Source organism: Anomaloglossus baeobatrachus, chromosome 2 (genome assembly GCF_048569485.1).
Source record: "Anomaloglossus baeobatrachus isolate aAnoBae1 chromosome 2, aAnoBae1.hap1, whole genome shotgun sequence".
Lineage (NCBI taxonomy): Eukaryota > Metazoa > Chordata > Amphibia > Anura > Aromobatidae > Anomaloglossus > Anomaloglossus baeobatrachus.
In genome coordinates this window covers 527833600-527849379 of record NC_134354.1, presented here as the reverse complement: position 1 = coordinate 527849379, position 15780 = coordinate 527833600, and the positions used below count along the sequence as shown (strand labels likewise).

At 43.5% G+C, this 15780-nt stretch overlaps 1 protein-coding gene across 1 annotated transcript in view; it reads left to right on the top strand.

The window, feature by feature from the left end:
* VWA3B (von Willebrand factor A domain containing 3B) overlaps positions 1-15780 on the top strand; it is a 363812-nt gene that overhangs the window by 30314 nt on the left and 317718 nt on the right. The window contains exons 3-4 of the mRNA XM_075336597.1: positions 1987-2075; positions 5023-5273. Coding sequence (XP_075192712.1) covers positions 1987-2075; positions 5023-5273 — 340 coding nt within the window. The remainder of the gene's footprint in view (positions 1-1986; positions 2076-5022; positions 5274-15780) is intronic.

Genomic DNA, 15780 nt, shown 5'->3' with positions numbered 1-15780 from the left:
TCTATATAACAAGACTATTATTATTAAGGGGTTGCCCTGGCATAACACAGGATCAGGCGAATGGATTTGTTAAAAAATGTCAAATTCAGCCATACTCACTTACTGACATCCACCTGGATCCAGCACAGGTCTCTCCATGGTCTGCACAAAGTCAGGAAGTTGTGATGTCACCATTTTATCAGCTATTGTCTGCTGTGAGCTGTGATTGGCTGCAGCATTCTGGTGACTTAAGCAGCACATCAGCTGATGTTTCATGTTGATGTGTTGCTCACCATGCCATGCAGCCAATCACAGATCACTGTGGTCTGGATGACAGAGAAATGGTGACATCACCGCTGCCTGTCTCTGCAGACCATGGAGAGACGTGTGCTGGATCCAGGTGGGAGCTGGTAAGTGAGTATGACTGAGTTTGTTATTTTTTGATATCCAGTGTTCTAGGCAAAGTTTTATTTTGCCTGGTCAACCCATTTAAAGACCTATACTAGTTGCAGTCCTTTTTGGAGATTTTGCTTAAGGGTCCACAAGCTTCAAGTAACAGTACTGACTTTTCTACCCTCCTTAGGGCTGGTTCACACTAAGGCTACTTTCACACATCCGGTTTGAGCCCTGCGGCTCAATCCGGCTGTGAAAACTATGCAACGGATGCGGTGAAAACACCGCATCCTTTGCATCAGTTTTTACATGCGGCCGGTCCGTTTTTTTCCGGTTGCGGCATGCTACTGAGCATGCGCAGTGGAAAATACCGCATGCGGCGACCGGATGCGGTTTTTTTCCGCATCGCGCCGCATCCGGCCTCCATAGGGATGCATTGAAAAATGCGCCGCAGCGGCCGGATGCGGCGCGATGCGGTGTTTTTTGCCGGAGCAAAAAACGTTGCAGGGTACGTTCGATCCGGCCGCCGCATCGGCTAAATCTGCCGCATGCGGCAAAAACCGGACCGAACGCAAGCCCCTACGGCACAATGCGGCACTAATGTAAGTCAATGCAAAAAAAAACCGCAATCGGCGTTACAAAAGCCGGTTGCGGTTTTTCTGCAGAACGCCGTATTGTGCCGCAGAGCAAAAATCCGGATGTGTGAAAGTACCCTTAGCGACAGCGACAACGAGGTCGCTGTTACGTCACCATTTTCTGTGACGTAACAGCGACCTTGTAAGTCGCTGTTATGATCGCTGCTTAGCTGTCAAACAGCAGCCGAAGCAGCGATCATAACCGCGAGAGCAGGGAGCCGCGCACACTGCTTAGCGCTGGCTCCTTGCTCTCCTAGCTACAGTACACATCGGGTTAATTAACCCGATGTGTACTGCAGCTACATGTGCAGAGAGCCGGAGCCGGCAGCACAGGCAGCGTGAGAGCTGCGGAGGCTGGTAACTAAGGTAAATATCGGGTAACCACCTTGGTTACCCGATGTTTATCCTGGTTACAGCTTACCGCAGCTGCCAGATGCCGGCTCCTGCTCCCTGCTCGCTTCATTTCGTCGCTCTCTCGCTGTCACACACAGCGATCTGTGTGTCACAGCGGGAGAGCGCCTTTGAAGAAAATGAACCAGGGCTGTGTGTAACGAGCAATAATGAGCTAATGAGGTCACTGCTGCGTCACCAAAACCGTGCCGTAGCAGCGATTTCGGTAGCGATCTCGCGATGTGTGAAGCACCCCTAAGTTCTATAATGTATCACTTGATTTTCACATAGACAAGCCCAATGCAGGATGTGATAGCATTCATTCTAAAAAGGAATACATAAGGAATCAGTACTCCTCAACAATCGTTTCCGTGTCCGCACACCTAGTTGTATAATATTTTCTGTATGATAGGACAACAAAATCCTCTAAACAATGAGTGCTGTGTTATGGTCAGATATGCCTGCCATTATACTCACGGTTAGGGCATGCTGGAAGAACCCGTTTAACATTATTCATTTTTATTTGCCATCGTTAATCATTAATAAAGTTTTACATGAGTTTGAGTCATATTACTTCTATTTTATACAGACTATGTAAACAATCTAGGGCGCCCCGTGTCCTCGCGGTATTCTCATGGTCTTTTCCGACAGTACATCTCTGGTGGTAAAGTCTACAATGTAAGTGGGCAAAATATGCCAACCATTTCTCTTATAATCGATAGAGCAGAAACATGCATAATATATGGGTCACGTATCAATTATTCATTTATCGAGGCTGCATACATTTTCTTGGGGATTGGTCGACACTGTGCTGTAAAACTAATGCCTGCTCCTACCTCACAGGTAATTTGTTATGCAAGCTAACAATTAACAGTATGGAAGGAATCCAAAAAGTTGTTTAACAGAAATAGATTCCTAAAACTTACAAATTTATTAAATATACTTTAAAAACACAATAAGTGAAGATATCAATGAAAAACTCCATTAAAAAAGGTAACAGACAGGAAACTAGTCAATATAAGGGAATGAGAGTAAACGTATACGTATACAGTATACAAATACTACAGGGCCCTATGAATGTTCCTAAGGGATGGCCCTACCTTAGTGCGGAGGTTTGCACCCTAAAAAGTGCAATTGGCGTCCCCGCTCACCAATTACTCTCCCTGGGATTCCCTAAGGAGTCCCTAAACTAGAACCTGCCTGTACCAAAAGTTATCCACAAAATGAAGATTTGACTGTGAGGGGTTAGATAACCAAAATAGCCAAAGCAAACACCACAATGAGTGTAGACCCTGCAAATAGCCAAATAGAATCATAAAACCTGTGGTGTGCACCAGTTAATAACCCTAGCCAATTTTTATGGACTTTTGCTTTTTTGTGATTCTATTTGGCTATTTGCAGTGACTACACTCATTGTGGTGTTTGTTTTGGCTATTTTGGTTATTTTGCCCCTCACAGTCAAATCTTCATTTTGTGGATAACTTTTGGTACAGGCAGGTTCTAGTTTAGGGAATCCCAGAGAGAGTAATTGATGAGCGGGGGCACCAATTACGCTTTTTAGGGTGCCGACCTCTGCAGCAAGGTAGGGCCATCTCTTAGGGATATTCATAGGGCCCTTTAGTATTTGTATATTGCATACGTTTACTCTCACATCCTTATATTGACTAGTTTCCTGTCTGTTACCTCTTTAATGGACTTTTTCATTGATATCTTCACTTATTGTGTTTTTAAAGCACATTTAACAAATTTGTAAGTTTTAGTAATTTGTTATGCCCCCCTCAATCATGAGTCCAGAGGTTTTCAGATTAAATCATAAATTAATTTTTTGAATCAAGTAATACATGTTCATAGGGGAAGATCACTATATAAACATCGCTGGGTCACAAGCCTTTTTCTAGAATTAATGAAGATTAGAGATGAGCCGACACGTGGAAGTTCAAATTCGAACGGATTTTAGTTAAAAGTTTAGTTCGGGACCTGGACTTGACTCGAACTTGACCCTAAACCCCATATAAGTCAATGAAGACTCAAATTTTGGTGCTCTAAAATGGCTGTAAAAAGAGCTAGGGTGTTGCAAAACAAAGCAAAATGGGGGTAAGAGCAGGACAATTGCACAGCAAACATGTGGATAGAAAATAAATAAAAAAATAATTACATAGGGTCCACCCCTGTTTTTGATAACCAGTGCAGGTAAAGCAGACAACTGCAGCCTGCAACCCTCAGCTGTCTGCTTTACCTTGGCTGGTTATCAAAAATAAAAGGGACCCCATGTGTTTTGGTTTTTTTTTAAAATAATTTAAATAAATATTTATTTTAAAAAAAACAGTTTTGGCTTTGCCCTATTATTGCTAACCGGCCAAGGTAAAGCAGTCAACTGGGGGCTGGTATCATCAGGCTAGGAACGCCCAAGGTTATTTGGCCTCTCTCAGCTTAAAAATAGCAGCCCGCAGCCGCCCCAGAAGCGGTGCATTAATTAGATATACCAATTCTAGTGCCTTGCCTGAGTCTTCCCCAGTGCCCTGGTGTAGTGGCAATCGAGGAAATGCTTTTGACAGCTTGCATCAAGCCCAGGAGTTAGTAATGAATAGATGTTCTATCAGACACCCCCATTACTAACCCATCAAGTGTAGAGTTAAGAAACACACAAACACATATATATATATAATATATATATATATATATATATATATATATATATATATATATATATATATATATATACATACATACATATACATACACATACACATACACACACACACACACACACACACACACACACACACACACACACACATATATACACACACACAAAAATAGACTATTTGAATGAAGACTCCCCCACACTCCCTCGTTCACCAATTTATTAATTCCAAAGAAACCCTGGAAGTTCTGACGTAGTCCAGTGAAGTAATGTCCCATGACGCCCATTAATTCCTTTGGAGCTGACCAGCAGTGACCTTTGGAGCCTGGTTCTGTGAACGTTTTTTCAGTCAGCGGCAAACCCAGAATTTCTTACCCTCGTGAAAATATGCAAGGTCAAAAACACACTAAAAACTCAGTGTTGACACCTCAAAAATTACTTAAGAAAACAATGACAAAAAATGTGCAAAAAGACTCTTCAGGAAAAAAAACCTCCGGCATTTCCTGAAGCAGTTTTGCCTTGAAAACCTTTTTGATTTCACTCACCTGGAAAAGCATGTAAACATTCCCTTACAGGGTACTCAATTCATCTGGCCAGCTTCAGAGAGGCACTTATAGGCTCTACAGAAAAACTAGCCTAGGAGACCGACTATCTCTGATAGACTGCAGTGGTGGCCAGTATCCGAGGCATAAACAGTTCTTGAGAGGATTTTTGATAATTAAATTGCAATGTTGCTTGTTTTTACAAGCACTGTAAAGTTTTTACCCATTTAATATAATGAGAATAACTCTTTAATAAAAGGCTATACATTTGAAAAGTTCTCAAAATATTATATTTCAGTACCTTTTTTAGATGCAGTCTCCATACAGTCTCCATAAAGCTTCCATTATGCTGAATTTTTACCAACTATATTGACTCGTAAAATCTCATAAATACACGACCATATATCAATAACTATGTAATTCCTATGTTCCTTCATAGTTGACAGCCAAAAGAGAAGACATTGTACAGAAAATTGAATCTGTTACAGACATCATTGAACTTTACAATCGAAGACTCAACTGGCTGAACAGCTCAAGTCGGTCCGTGTTTGGAGTAGTCCAGGAGCAATCTGTAGTCATTATTCTTGACCTTAGCGCTCCTTCTAAAGTACAACATAGCCTGTGCCAGGAAGCCATATGTCTTGTCATCAGAGAGCAAATTAGACACATTTCCAAGTTCAATCTCATCTGGTAAGTACGGTGTGTCATTATTCTAAGTGTTTTTATAGAGTGAAGATGTAGTTTCTGTGCTATTCAGTCAGTACTCTTCAGGTTTTAAGATCACAGCCATGGAAACACTTATTGGCTAACAACATTCGACAATGCAATACGTATGTATATGTAGATATGTGTTTGTATCCTTTTTGTTAATACTTATTTTTTTCTCTGATTTTGTTTCATTACTGTAAAAATTTGTTGAATTAAAATTTAAATAGTTTACCAGCAAGTTTGCAAAAAATATTTATTTTCATTATATAACCCCTAAATTGGACCTGGGCAAGGGGCGGCCCGTGGGCTGGATGCGGCCAGCCTACTATCTGTGACCATCCCGCCCGTCTTGCTGAGAGTTGGTGGCGTGGCCTGAACTACGATTTTATGCCACATCCTCGCTCTCACTGCCAGGAGCTATGTATCCCGCAGTGCAGTGATAAGCAGCTGCCATGCCCCCACTCTGCCGGTTACGCCCCCTCTTGCTGCCAGTCATGCCCCCTCTGGATGCTGGCCACAGTCACTGGATGCCTTCTATGGCATCTATGCTGCTAGCCACTCCCCCTTTTGCTGTTGTCCACGCCCCCTCAATGCTGGACACACACACTCCTTGGATGCCTCCCTTGTCCCCTCCTCCTGCTCTGTCAATGCTGGCTACGCCCCCTTTGCCTGCCCCTTCTACCCAGGGATCCTCTTGTGACCGGCTCATCTCCACAACGGTCACTTCAAAAACATTTGTTCTACAAACTGCGGTAAGTGCACCAGTAGCAGCAGGGAGAGTGCAAAGTGGCTGCAGGAGGGGGGAGCAGGGAAGCAGCACTTGTGTCTTCTCAGGTCCCCACTGTGCCTGCAATAGAGAATGCAGACACACAGGGGACTCAGAGAAGGCAGCCAGAAGAGCCCTCAGGCTCTGCTGCTGCAGTGCTGCCTGCCTGTGCCCTCAGCGTGCCCAGGGCCAGTGTGTATGCCCCACTGGCCACCACTGTCAGTATGCATGCCGCACTGGCCACCACTGTCAGTATGCATGCCGCACTGGCCACCACTGTCAGTATGCATGCCCCACTGGCCAACACTGTCAGTATGCATGCCCCATTGGCCACCACTGTCAGTATGCATGCCCCACTGGCCACCACTGTCAGTATGCATGCCCCACTGGCCACCACTGTCAGTATGCATGCCCTACTGGCCACCACTGTCACTATGCATGCCCCACTGGCCACCACTGTCACTATGCATGCCCCACTGGCCACCACTGTCACTATGCATGCCCCACTGGCCACCACTGTCAGTATGCATGCCCCACTGGCCACCACTGTCAGTATGCATGCCCCACTGGCCACCACTGTCAGTATGCATGCCCCATTGGCCACCACTGTCAGTATGCATGCCCCACTGGCCACCACTGTCAGTATGCATGCCCCACTGGCCACCACTGTCAGTATGCATGCCCTACTGGCCACCACTGTCACTATGCATGCCCCACTGGCCACCACTGTCACTATGCATGCCCCACTGGCCACCACTGTCACTATGCATGCCCCACTGGCCACCACTGTCAGTATGCATGCCCCACTGGCCACCACTGTCAGTATGCATGCCCCACTGGCCACCACTGTCAGTATGCATGCCCCACTGGCCACCACTGTCAGTATGCATGCCCCACTGGCCACCACTGTCAGTATGCATGCCCCACTGGCCATCACTGTCAGTATGCATGCCCCACTGGCCACTACTGTCACTATGCATGCCCCACTGGCCACCACTGTCACTATGCATGCCCCACTGGCCACCACTGTCAGTATGCATGCCCCACTGGCCACCACTGTCAGTATGCATGCCCCACTGGCCACCACTGTCAGTATGTATGTTCCACTGGCCACCACTGTCAGTATGCATGCCTCACTGGCCACCACTGTCAGTATGCATGTTCCACTGGCCACCACTGTCAATATGCATGCCTCACTGGCCACCACTGTCAGTATGCATGCCCCACTGGCCATCACTGTCAGTATGCATGCCCCACTGGCCACCACTGTCAGTATGCATGCCCCTCTGGCCACCACTGTCAGTATGCATGCCCCACTGGCCACCACTGTCAGTATGCATGCCCCACTGGCCACCACTGTCAGTATGCATGCCACACTGGCCACTACTGTCAGTATGTATGCTCCACTGGCCACCACTGTCAGTATGCATGCCCCACTGGCCACCACTGTCAGTATGCATGCCCCACTGGCCACCACTGTCAGTATGCATAATGTGTATGCCTCCCACATTTTCATTGAATCTTTGTATTGTTTACCTTACTGTTTCTTTATGAAGGGATACAGTCATAAGAAAAAGTTTGGGCACCCCTATTAATGTTTAACCTTTTTTCTTTATAACAATTTGGGTTTTTGCAACAGCTATTTAAGTTTCATATATCTAATAACTGATGGACTGAGTAATATTTCTGGATTGAAGTGAGGTTTATTGTACTAACAGAAAATGTGCAATCCGCATTTAAACAAAATTTGACCGGTGCAAAAGTATGGGCACCCTTATCAATTTCTTGATTTGAACACTCCTAACTACTTTTTACTGACTTACTAAAGCACTAAATTGGTTTTGTAACCTCATTCGGCTTTGAACTTCATAGGCAGGTGTATCCAATCATGAGAAAAGGTATTTAAGGTGGCCACTTGCAAGTTGTTCTGCTATTTGAATCTCCTATGAAGAAAGGCATCATGGGCTCCTCAAAACAACTCTCAAGTGATCTGAAAACAAAGATTATTCAACATAGTTGTTCAGGGGAAGGATACAAAAAGTTGCCTCAGAGATTTAAACTGTCAGTTTCCACTATGAGGAACATAGTAAGGAAATGGAAGAACACAGGTACAGTTCTTGTTAAGCCCAGAAGTGGCAGGCAAGAAAAATATCAGAAAGGCAGAGAAGAAGAATGGTGAGAACAGTCAAGGACAATCCACAGACCACCTACAAAGACCTGCAGCATCATCTTGCTGCAGATGGTGTCAATGTGCATCGGTCAACAATACAGCGCACGTTGCACAAGGAGAAGCTGTATGGGAGAGTGATGCGAAAGAAGCCGTTTCTGAAAGCACGCCACAAACAGAGTCGCCTGAGGTATGCAAAAGCACATTTGGACAAGCCAGTTACATTTTGGAAGAAGGTCCTGTGGACTGCTAAAACAAAGATTGAGTTGTTTGGTCATACAAAAAGGCGTTATGCATGGAGGCAAAAAAACACGGCATTCCAAGAAAAGCAGTTGCTACCCACAGTAAAATTTGGTGGAGGTTCCATCATGCTTTGGGGCTGTGTGGCCAATGCTGGCACTGGGAATCTTGTTAAAGTTGAGGGTCGAATGGATTCAACTCAGTATCAGCAGATTCTTGACAATAATGTGCAAGAATCAGTGACGAAGTTGAAGTTACGCAGGGGATGGATATTTCAGCAAGACAATGATCCAAAACACCGCTCCAAATCTACTCAGGCATTCATGCAGAGGAACAATTACAATGTTCTGGAATGGCCATCCCAGTCCCCAGACCTGAATATCATTGAACATCTGTGGGATGATTTGAAACGTGCTGTCCATGCTCGGCGACCATCAAACTTAACTGAACTGGAATTGTTTTGTAAATAGGAATGGTCAAATATACCTTCATCCAGGAACTCATTATAAGCTACAGGAAGCAACTAGAGGCTGTTATTTTTGCAAAAGGAGGATCTACAAAATATTAATGTCACTTTTATGTTGAGGTGCCCATACTTTTGCACCAGTCAAATTTTGTTTAAATGCGGATTGCACATTTTCTGTTAGTACAATAAACCTCATTTCAATCCAGAAATATTACTCAGTCCATCAGTTATTAGATATATGAAACTGAAATAGTTGTTGCAAAAACCCAAATTGTTATAAAGAAAAAAGGTTAACATTAATAGGGGTGCCCAAACTTTTTCATATGACTGTATACTATATACAGTATTGGGTAGAACTGAGCTAATTATATTAGTCCGGCCCTCTAAAACCATCGCAATTTCTCATGCGGCCCCATGGGAAATTTAACTGCCCACCCCTGCCCTAAACCATCACAAAGAAATGAGGGTGAAAGAAAAAAAAACCCAAAGTGAACTTAATAGCCCAAATATTAAATAATTTCTTTTTATAGGACCTTATTACAAAAGTTAACAGGCCCTCCTGAAAATTCTGCTGAAGATTATCATTCCCACATCATCATGCTGCCACCATCATATTTGACTGTGGGACTCGTGTTTTTCAGAGTGATGTTAGTGCAATGTTAGTTTTCAGCTGCACATAATGTTTTGCATTTAGCCCAAAATAGCATTATTTTGGTCTCATCTGAACAGAGTACCTTCTTCCACATACCATGTAGGGCACACAGCTAACATGTAAAATGTCAAACATGGTAGTGACAGCATCATGTCATAGTTGATGGAAAGATGGATGGAATTAAATACAGGGCAATCCTGGAAGAAAACCTTTTACAGACTGCTAAAGACTTGAGACTGGGGTGTAGTTCACCTTGCAGCTGGACAACGACTCTAAACATATTGGCAGAGCTAGAATGGATGGTTTACATCAAAGCATATTCATGTGTTTGATTGGCACAGTCAAAGTCCAGACTTAAATCCCATTGTGCAACTGTGGCCAGACTTGAAAATTGCTGTTCACAGATGCTGTCCTTCCAATTTCAGTGAGTTAGAGCTAGTTTGCAAAGAATAGGTAAGGACTTCAGACCGTAGATGTACAATGCAGGTGGAAACATATCCCAAAAGACGTGCAGCAGTAATTGCAGCAAAAGGTGGTCCTGCAAAATATTGACTCAGATGGGATGAATACAAATGCACTTTACAAATACTTCCCCCCTGCACAGCCAGCAGCACTCTTGCACTCCCAAACCATGACACTCCCATCATCACGCTTGGCGGTAGGTAAGACACAATAGTCTTTGTACTCCTCACCTGGTTGCCACCACACACACTTGACACCATCTGAACAAAATAAGTTTATCTCGGTCTCACCAGACCACAGCATATGGTTCCAGTACTCCATATCATTAGTCTGCTTGTTTTCTGTAAACTATTGTGTTTGTTTTTGTTCATTATCTTTAGAAGAGTATTCCTTCTGGAATGACAGCCATGCAAACCATTTTGATGCAGTGTGCAGTGTATGGTCGGAGCACTGACAGGCTAAACCCAGACCCTTTTAACCCCTGCAGAAATTCTTGTAGAATTAAGACTTCTATGTTGAAAAGATAACTTCTGGATCTCACGCTAAGCACGTGCACGCAACCTCTTTTTTCGACGATGGCGAGGCTTGTTCTGAGTTGAGCCTTGTTAAACCGCTGTATGGTCTCCGCCATTATGCTGCAGCTGTTTTTCAGTGTGTTGGCAATCTTGTTATATCCTTGGCCATATTTAGTTAGAGCAACAATTATTTTTTTCACAACCTTAGAGAATTCTTTGCTATGAGGTGGCATGCTGAACTTCCAATGACCAGTACAGAGAATGTGTGAGTGATGACATCAAATTTAACATACCTTCTCCCCAAGCACACCTGAGACCATTTAACACTAATGAGTCACATGACACCGGGAAGGTAGATGGCTAATGGGCAGAGTTTGGCCATTTTCAGTTAGGGGAGTACTCGCTTGATATACTGTGTGTGTGTGTATATATATATATATATATATATATATATATAATATATATAATATATATAATATATATATATATATATATATATACAGTGCCTTGCGAAAGTATTCAGCTCCCTTCAATTTTTCAACCTTTCCCCACATTTCAGGCTTCAAACATAAAGATAAAAATTGTAATGTTATTGTGAAGAATCAACAGCAAGTGGGACGCAATTGTGCAGTTGAATGAAATTTATTGCTTATTTTAGGCTTTTTTAAAAAAAAAATAACTGAAAAGTGGGGGGTGCAATATTATTCATCCCCTTTAAGTTAGTAGTTTGTAGCGCCACCTTTTGCTGCGATTACAGCTGCAAGTCGCTTGGGGTATGTGTCTCAGTTTTGCACATCAAGAGACAGAAATTCTTACCCATTCTTTCTTTGCAAATAGCTCGAGCTGAGTGAGGTTGGATGGAGAGCGTTTGTGAACAGCAGTTTTCAGCTCTTTCCACAGATTCTCGATTGGATTCAGGTCTGGACTTTGACTTGGCCATTCTAACACCTGGATACGTTTATTTTTTTAAGCATTCCATTGTATATTTTGCTTTATGTTTGGGATCATTGTCTTGTTGGAAGACAAATCTCCGTCCCAGTCTCAGGTCTTTTGCAGACTCCAACAGGTTTTTTTCAAGAATGGTCCTGTATTTGGCTCCATCCATCTTCCCATCAATTTTAACCATCTTTCCTGTCCCTGCTTAAGAAAAGCAGGCCCAAACCATGATGCTGCCACCACCATGTTTGACAATGGGGAGGGTGTGTTCAGGGTGATGAGCTGTGTTGCTTTTACACCAAACATATCGTTTGGCATTGTGCCAAATAGTTTTATTTTGGTTTCATCTGACCAGAGCACCTTCTTACACATGTTTGGTGTGTCTCCCAGGTGACTTGCGGCAAACTTTAAACAACACTTTTTATGGATATCTTTGAGAAATGGCTTTCTTTTTGCCACTCTTCCATAAAGGCCAGATTTGTGCATTGTACGACTGATTGTTGTCCTATGGACAGACTCTCCCACCTCAGCTGTAGATCTCTGCAGTTCATCCAGAGTGATCATGGGCCTCTTGGCTGCATCTCTGATCAGTCTTCTCCTTGTTTGAGATGAAAGTTTGGATGGACTGCCATGTCTTGGTAGATTTGCAGTGGTATGTTACTCCTTCCTTTTCAATATGATCGCTTACAAAGTGATCCTTGGGATGTTGAAAGTTTTGTAACGCTTTTTTAACCAAATCCGGCTTTAAACTTCTCCACAACAGTATCCCGGACCTGCCTGTTGTGTTCCTTGGTCTTCATGATGCTCTCTGTGCTTTAAACAGAACACTGAGACTATCACAGAGCAGGTGCATTTATACGGAGACTAGATTACACACAGGTGGCTTATATTTATCATCATCAGTCATTTAGGACAACATTGGATCATTCAGAGATCCTCAATGAACTTCTGGAGTGAGTTTGCTGCACTGAAAGTAAAGGGGACGAATAATATTGCACGCCCCACTTTTCAGTTATTTGTTTTTTTAAAAAAGTTCAAAATAAGCAATAAATTCCGTTCAACTTCACAATTGTGTCCCACTTGTTGTTGATTCTTCACCATAACATTAAAATTTTTATATTTATGTTTGAAGCCTGAAATGTGGGAAAAGGTTGAAAAATTCAAGGGAGTTGAATACTTTCGGAAGGCACTGTATATATATATATATATATATATATATATATATACACACACACACACACACACACAGATACACATTCACACACAGCGGGTGAAACAAATATTGAACACATCACTAATATTCTAAGTAAATATATTTCTAAAGCTGCTATTGGCATGAATTTCTTGCCAGATGTTGGTAGCAACCCCTCCAATCCACACAGGTAAAGAAACCAAACCATAGATGGCCAGGCCCGCCATCAGGGCATTACAACCATGACTGGTGTAGGGGGCCCGGGGAAGAGGGAGGGCCCCCCCCTCTTCACTGGGCCCTAGTTACAGCCGCATAAGAGGGTCCCATCGTCGGTGTTGCTTCAGCCACTACAACATATCGCTAAGTTGCAGGCAAAGCCATTCACGGGCATTACAACTGCACCGGAAAAAAAATTTCTGGGTCGAACTGACTCACCAGGAAACTGGTGAATGCCGATGTGACCTGGAACCAGTAAGAGACCCTTTCTATGGAAAGCTCCCCTGCAGCTCTCAGCTCTGCTCTGCAGTACATTCTGCCCCTTCCCCGGCTGATAGCACCGGGGAGAAGCTGCCGGGACTCACCACTCAGGAGAAGATGGAGGCTGCAGCCAGAGAAGCTGATTCCTGCAGGAGTGGAGGGCAGAGCTGAGGGGCAGCAGGAAGATGGAGGCCACACAACTCCACATCCACAGCAGGAGAGGAGGAGCAGAACAAACTCAACTGGTCATCAGCAAGAAACAGAGGTGAGTATATACTTGTTGGATTGTTTATACATACCTATGTTGCTTGTACTGTATATAATTGTGCATTTCTGTGCATATATAGTACATGTGTGTATATGAATGTATGTATGATGTGTGTACACATGCCTGTGTGTATACAGTATTTGTATCTCTGTGCATAAGTAGTAATTGTGCCTATGTGTATATACTGTATAGTATATGTTCCTGTGTATGTTTCTGTACATATGTGCATGTGTCTGTGTATATAATATATGTGTGTATGGGAATATATATGATGTGTGTATGTGCCTGTGTGTATATACTGTAGTATATGTGCCTGTGTATGTTCCTGTAATATATGTGTATGTGCCTCTGTGTATATTCAGTATATATGCTTGTGCATGTGTGAATACAGTATATGTATATATGCCTGTGTATATATATATATATTTTCTGTTGTAATTTTTTTAAGCTCTTAGTTTTTTTCTAGGGAAAAACAGTACATTCAGGGTTACTTTCCTCCTCAAGACCAGCAATACCTCTTTGCTACTGCTCTGTGCTATGTTTACTGGCCTGATGTCATGACTAAAACACATAACTGCTGGAGCCAATCACTGATCTCAGCTGTCACGCCAAGGTAGATGGCATTAGTTATGGAGCTCTGTGATTAGCTAAAGTGGTCATGTGTGAAATCATCACTGCAGCCTGTAAATATAGATGGAGCAGCAGCAGAGAGACATCACTGGACTAGTGCAAAAAGATGAGCACAATAAAACTTAAAATGGTGAAAGACCCCAAGAGACCCAGCACGCAGCAGTGTTATGAGGTCATCACTCTGCGACCTGACCACAATACCACATGTAACAGAGCAGCGGAGGTGGCGAGGATGTGGGCGGCAGCCGGCTGGTACAGGTAAGCTGAAGAAAATCGCCGGGGATGTTGGGGAGGCCCACTGACCTTAGCCCCTGCCTTGCTTCAGCTGGATGTGTGTCAGAATGTGCACATCCTGCTGAAATGCATCACCGCTCAGAGAGGATGCCATGGGACGTGGGAGCCAGGGAGGGTGAGTAAAATGTTCTTTTTTTTATATGCCAGGAAGGGACCATATAAACTAGCATAACAACATATACACCAGGAAGGGGACAGATGCCAGGAGGAGGATATACATACCAGGAAGGGCCCAGGATAAGACATATATACCAGGATAAGGACATATATACCGGGACAGTAGGATGACATATATGCTAGGAAGGGCACAAATAAACCAGGATGGGAATATATATACCAGTATGGGGCCAGGAGGGGGGCATATTTACCGAGAGGACATTATACAGAGGGACAGTGTGTGTGTGAGTGGGTGACGATATACAGAGGGGCAGTGTGTGGGAGTAGATATATAATAAGGGGCAGCTTGTGTGGGGGGAATAGTATACAGAGGAGCAGTGTGTGTGTAGGGGGATATTATACAGAGGAGAAGTGTGTGTGTGGGAGAGATATACAGAGAGGCATTGTGTGGAGGGGATATTATACAGAAAATCAGTGTGTGTGAGGGTACATTATACAGAGAGGCAGTGTATGTGTGGGAAATATTATACAGAGGAGCAGTGTGTGGGGAATACTATAGAGAAGAGCAGTGTGTGTGGGATAATATGCAGAGGGGAAATGTGTGAGGGGATATCATACAGAGGAGCAGTGTGTGTGGGGGATATTATACAGAGGAGCAGTATGTGGGTGGGATATTATACAGAGGGGCAGTGTGTGTAGGAGATATTATACATGGGGCAGTGTCGGAGAGATATTATGGAGAGGGGTGATGTAGGGGGTGCGTTATGAAGAGGGGCTGTGGAGCAGGTGCATTTTGGAGAGGGGCTGTGTAGGGGTTGTATTATTAATTTTCTGACAAAAATACTTCATTTTCTGGAACAACTTCAAGGGTGCTAACACTTTTCGCCATGACTGTGTGTGTCTATGTATACAGTATATTATACATACACGGTTTTCCAAGAGTGGCAATAAGATTGTGGAAGATTTGAGGGGTGGAGGCGAAGCTGGTGTGGAGCCTGGGTGGAGTCTCAAGGGGGCCTGGAAATTTTGACAGTATGGGGCCCTGGAATTCCTAGTGGCAGCCCTGTAGATGGCCATAAATTCTGTTATGTGTAATAATAAGAAATGACACAGTAAAAAAGTATTGAACACATGAAGAAAGAAAGGTGCAAAAAGCCACGGAAGGTCATGGCACCAGCTGAAATCTATCAATAATTAAAGAGTAATGCTGTCACTTAGTGAAAAATAATATCAGCTGGTTTTTAACAGATGGCCTATAAAAGGGTGAGTTGCCACCTAAAAAACATCTCGTGATGGGTAAAATTAGT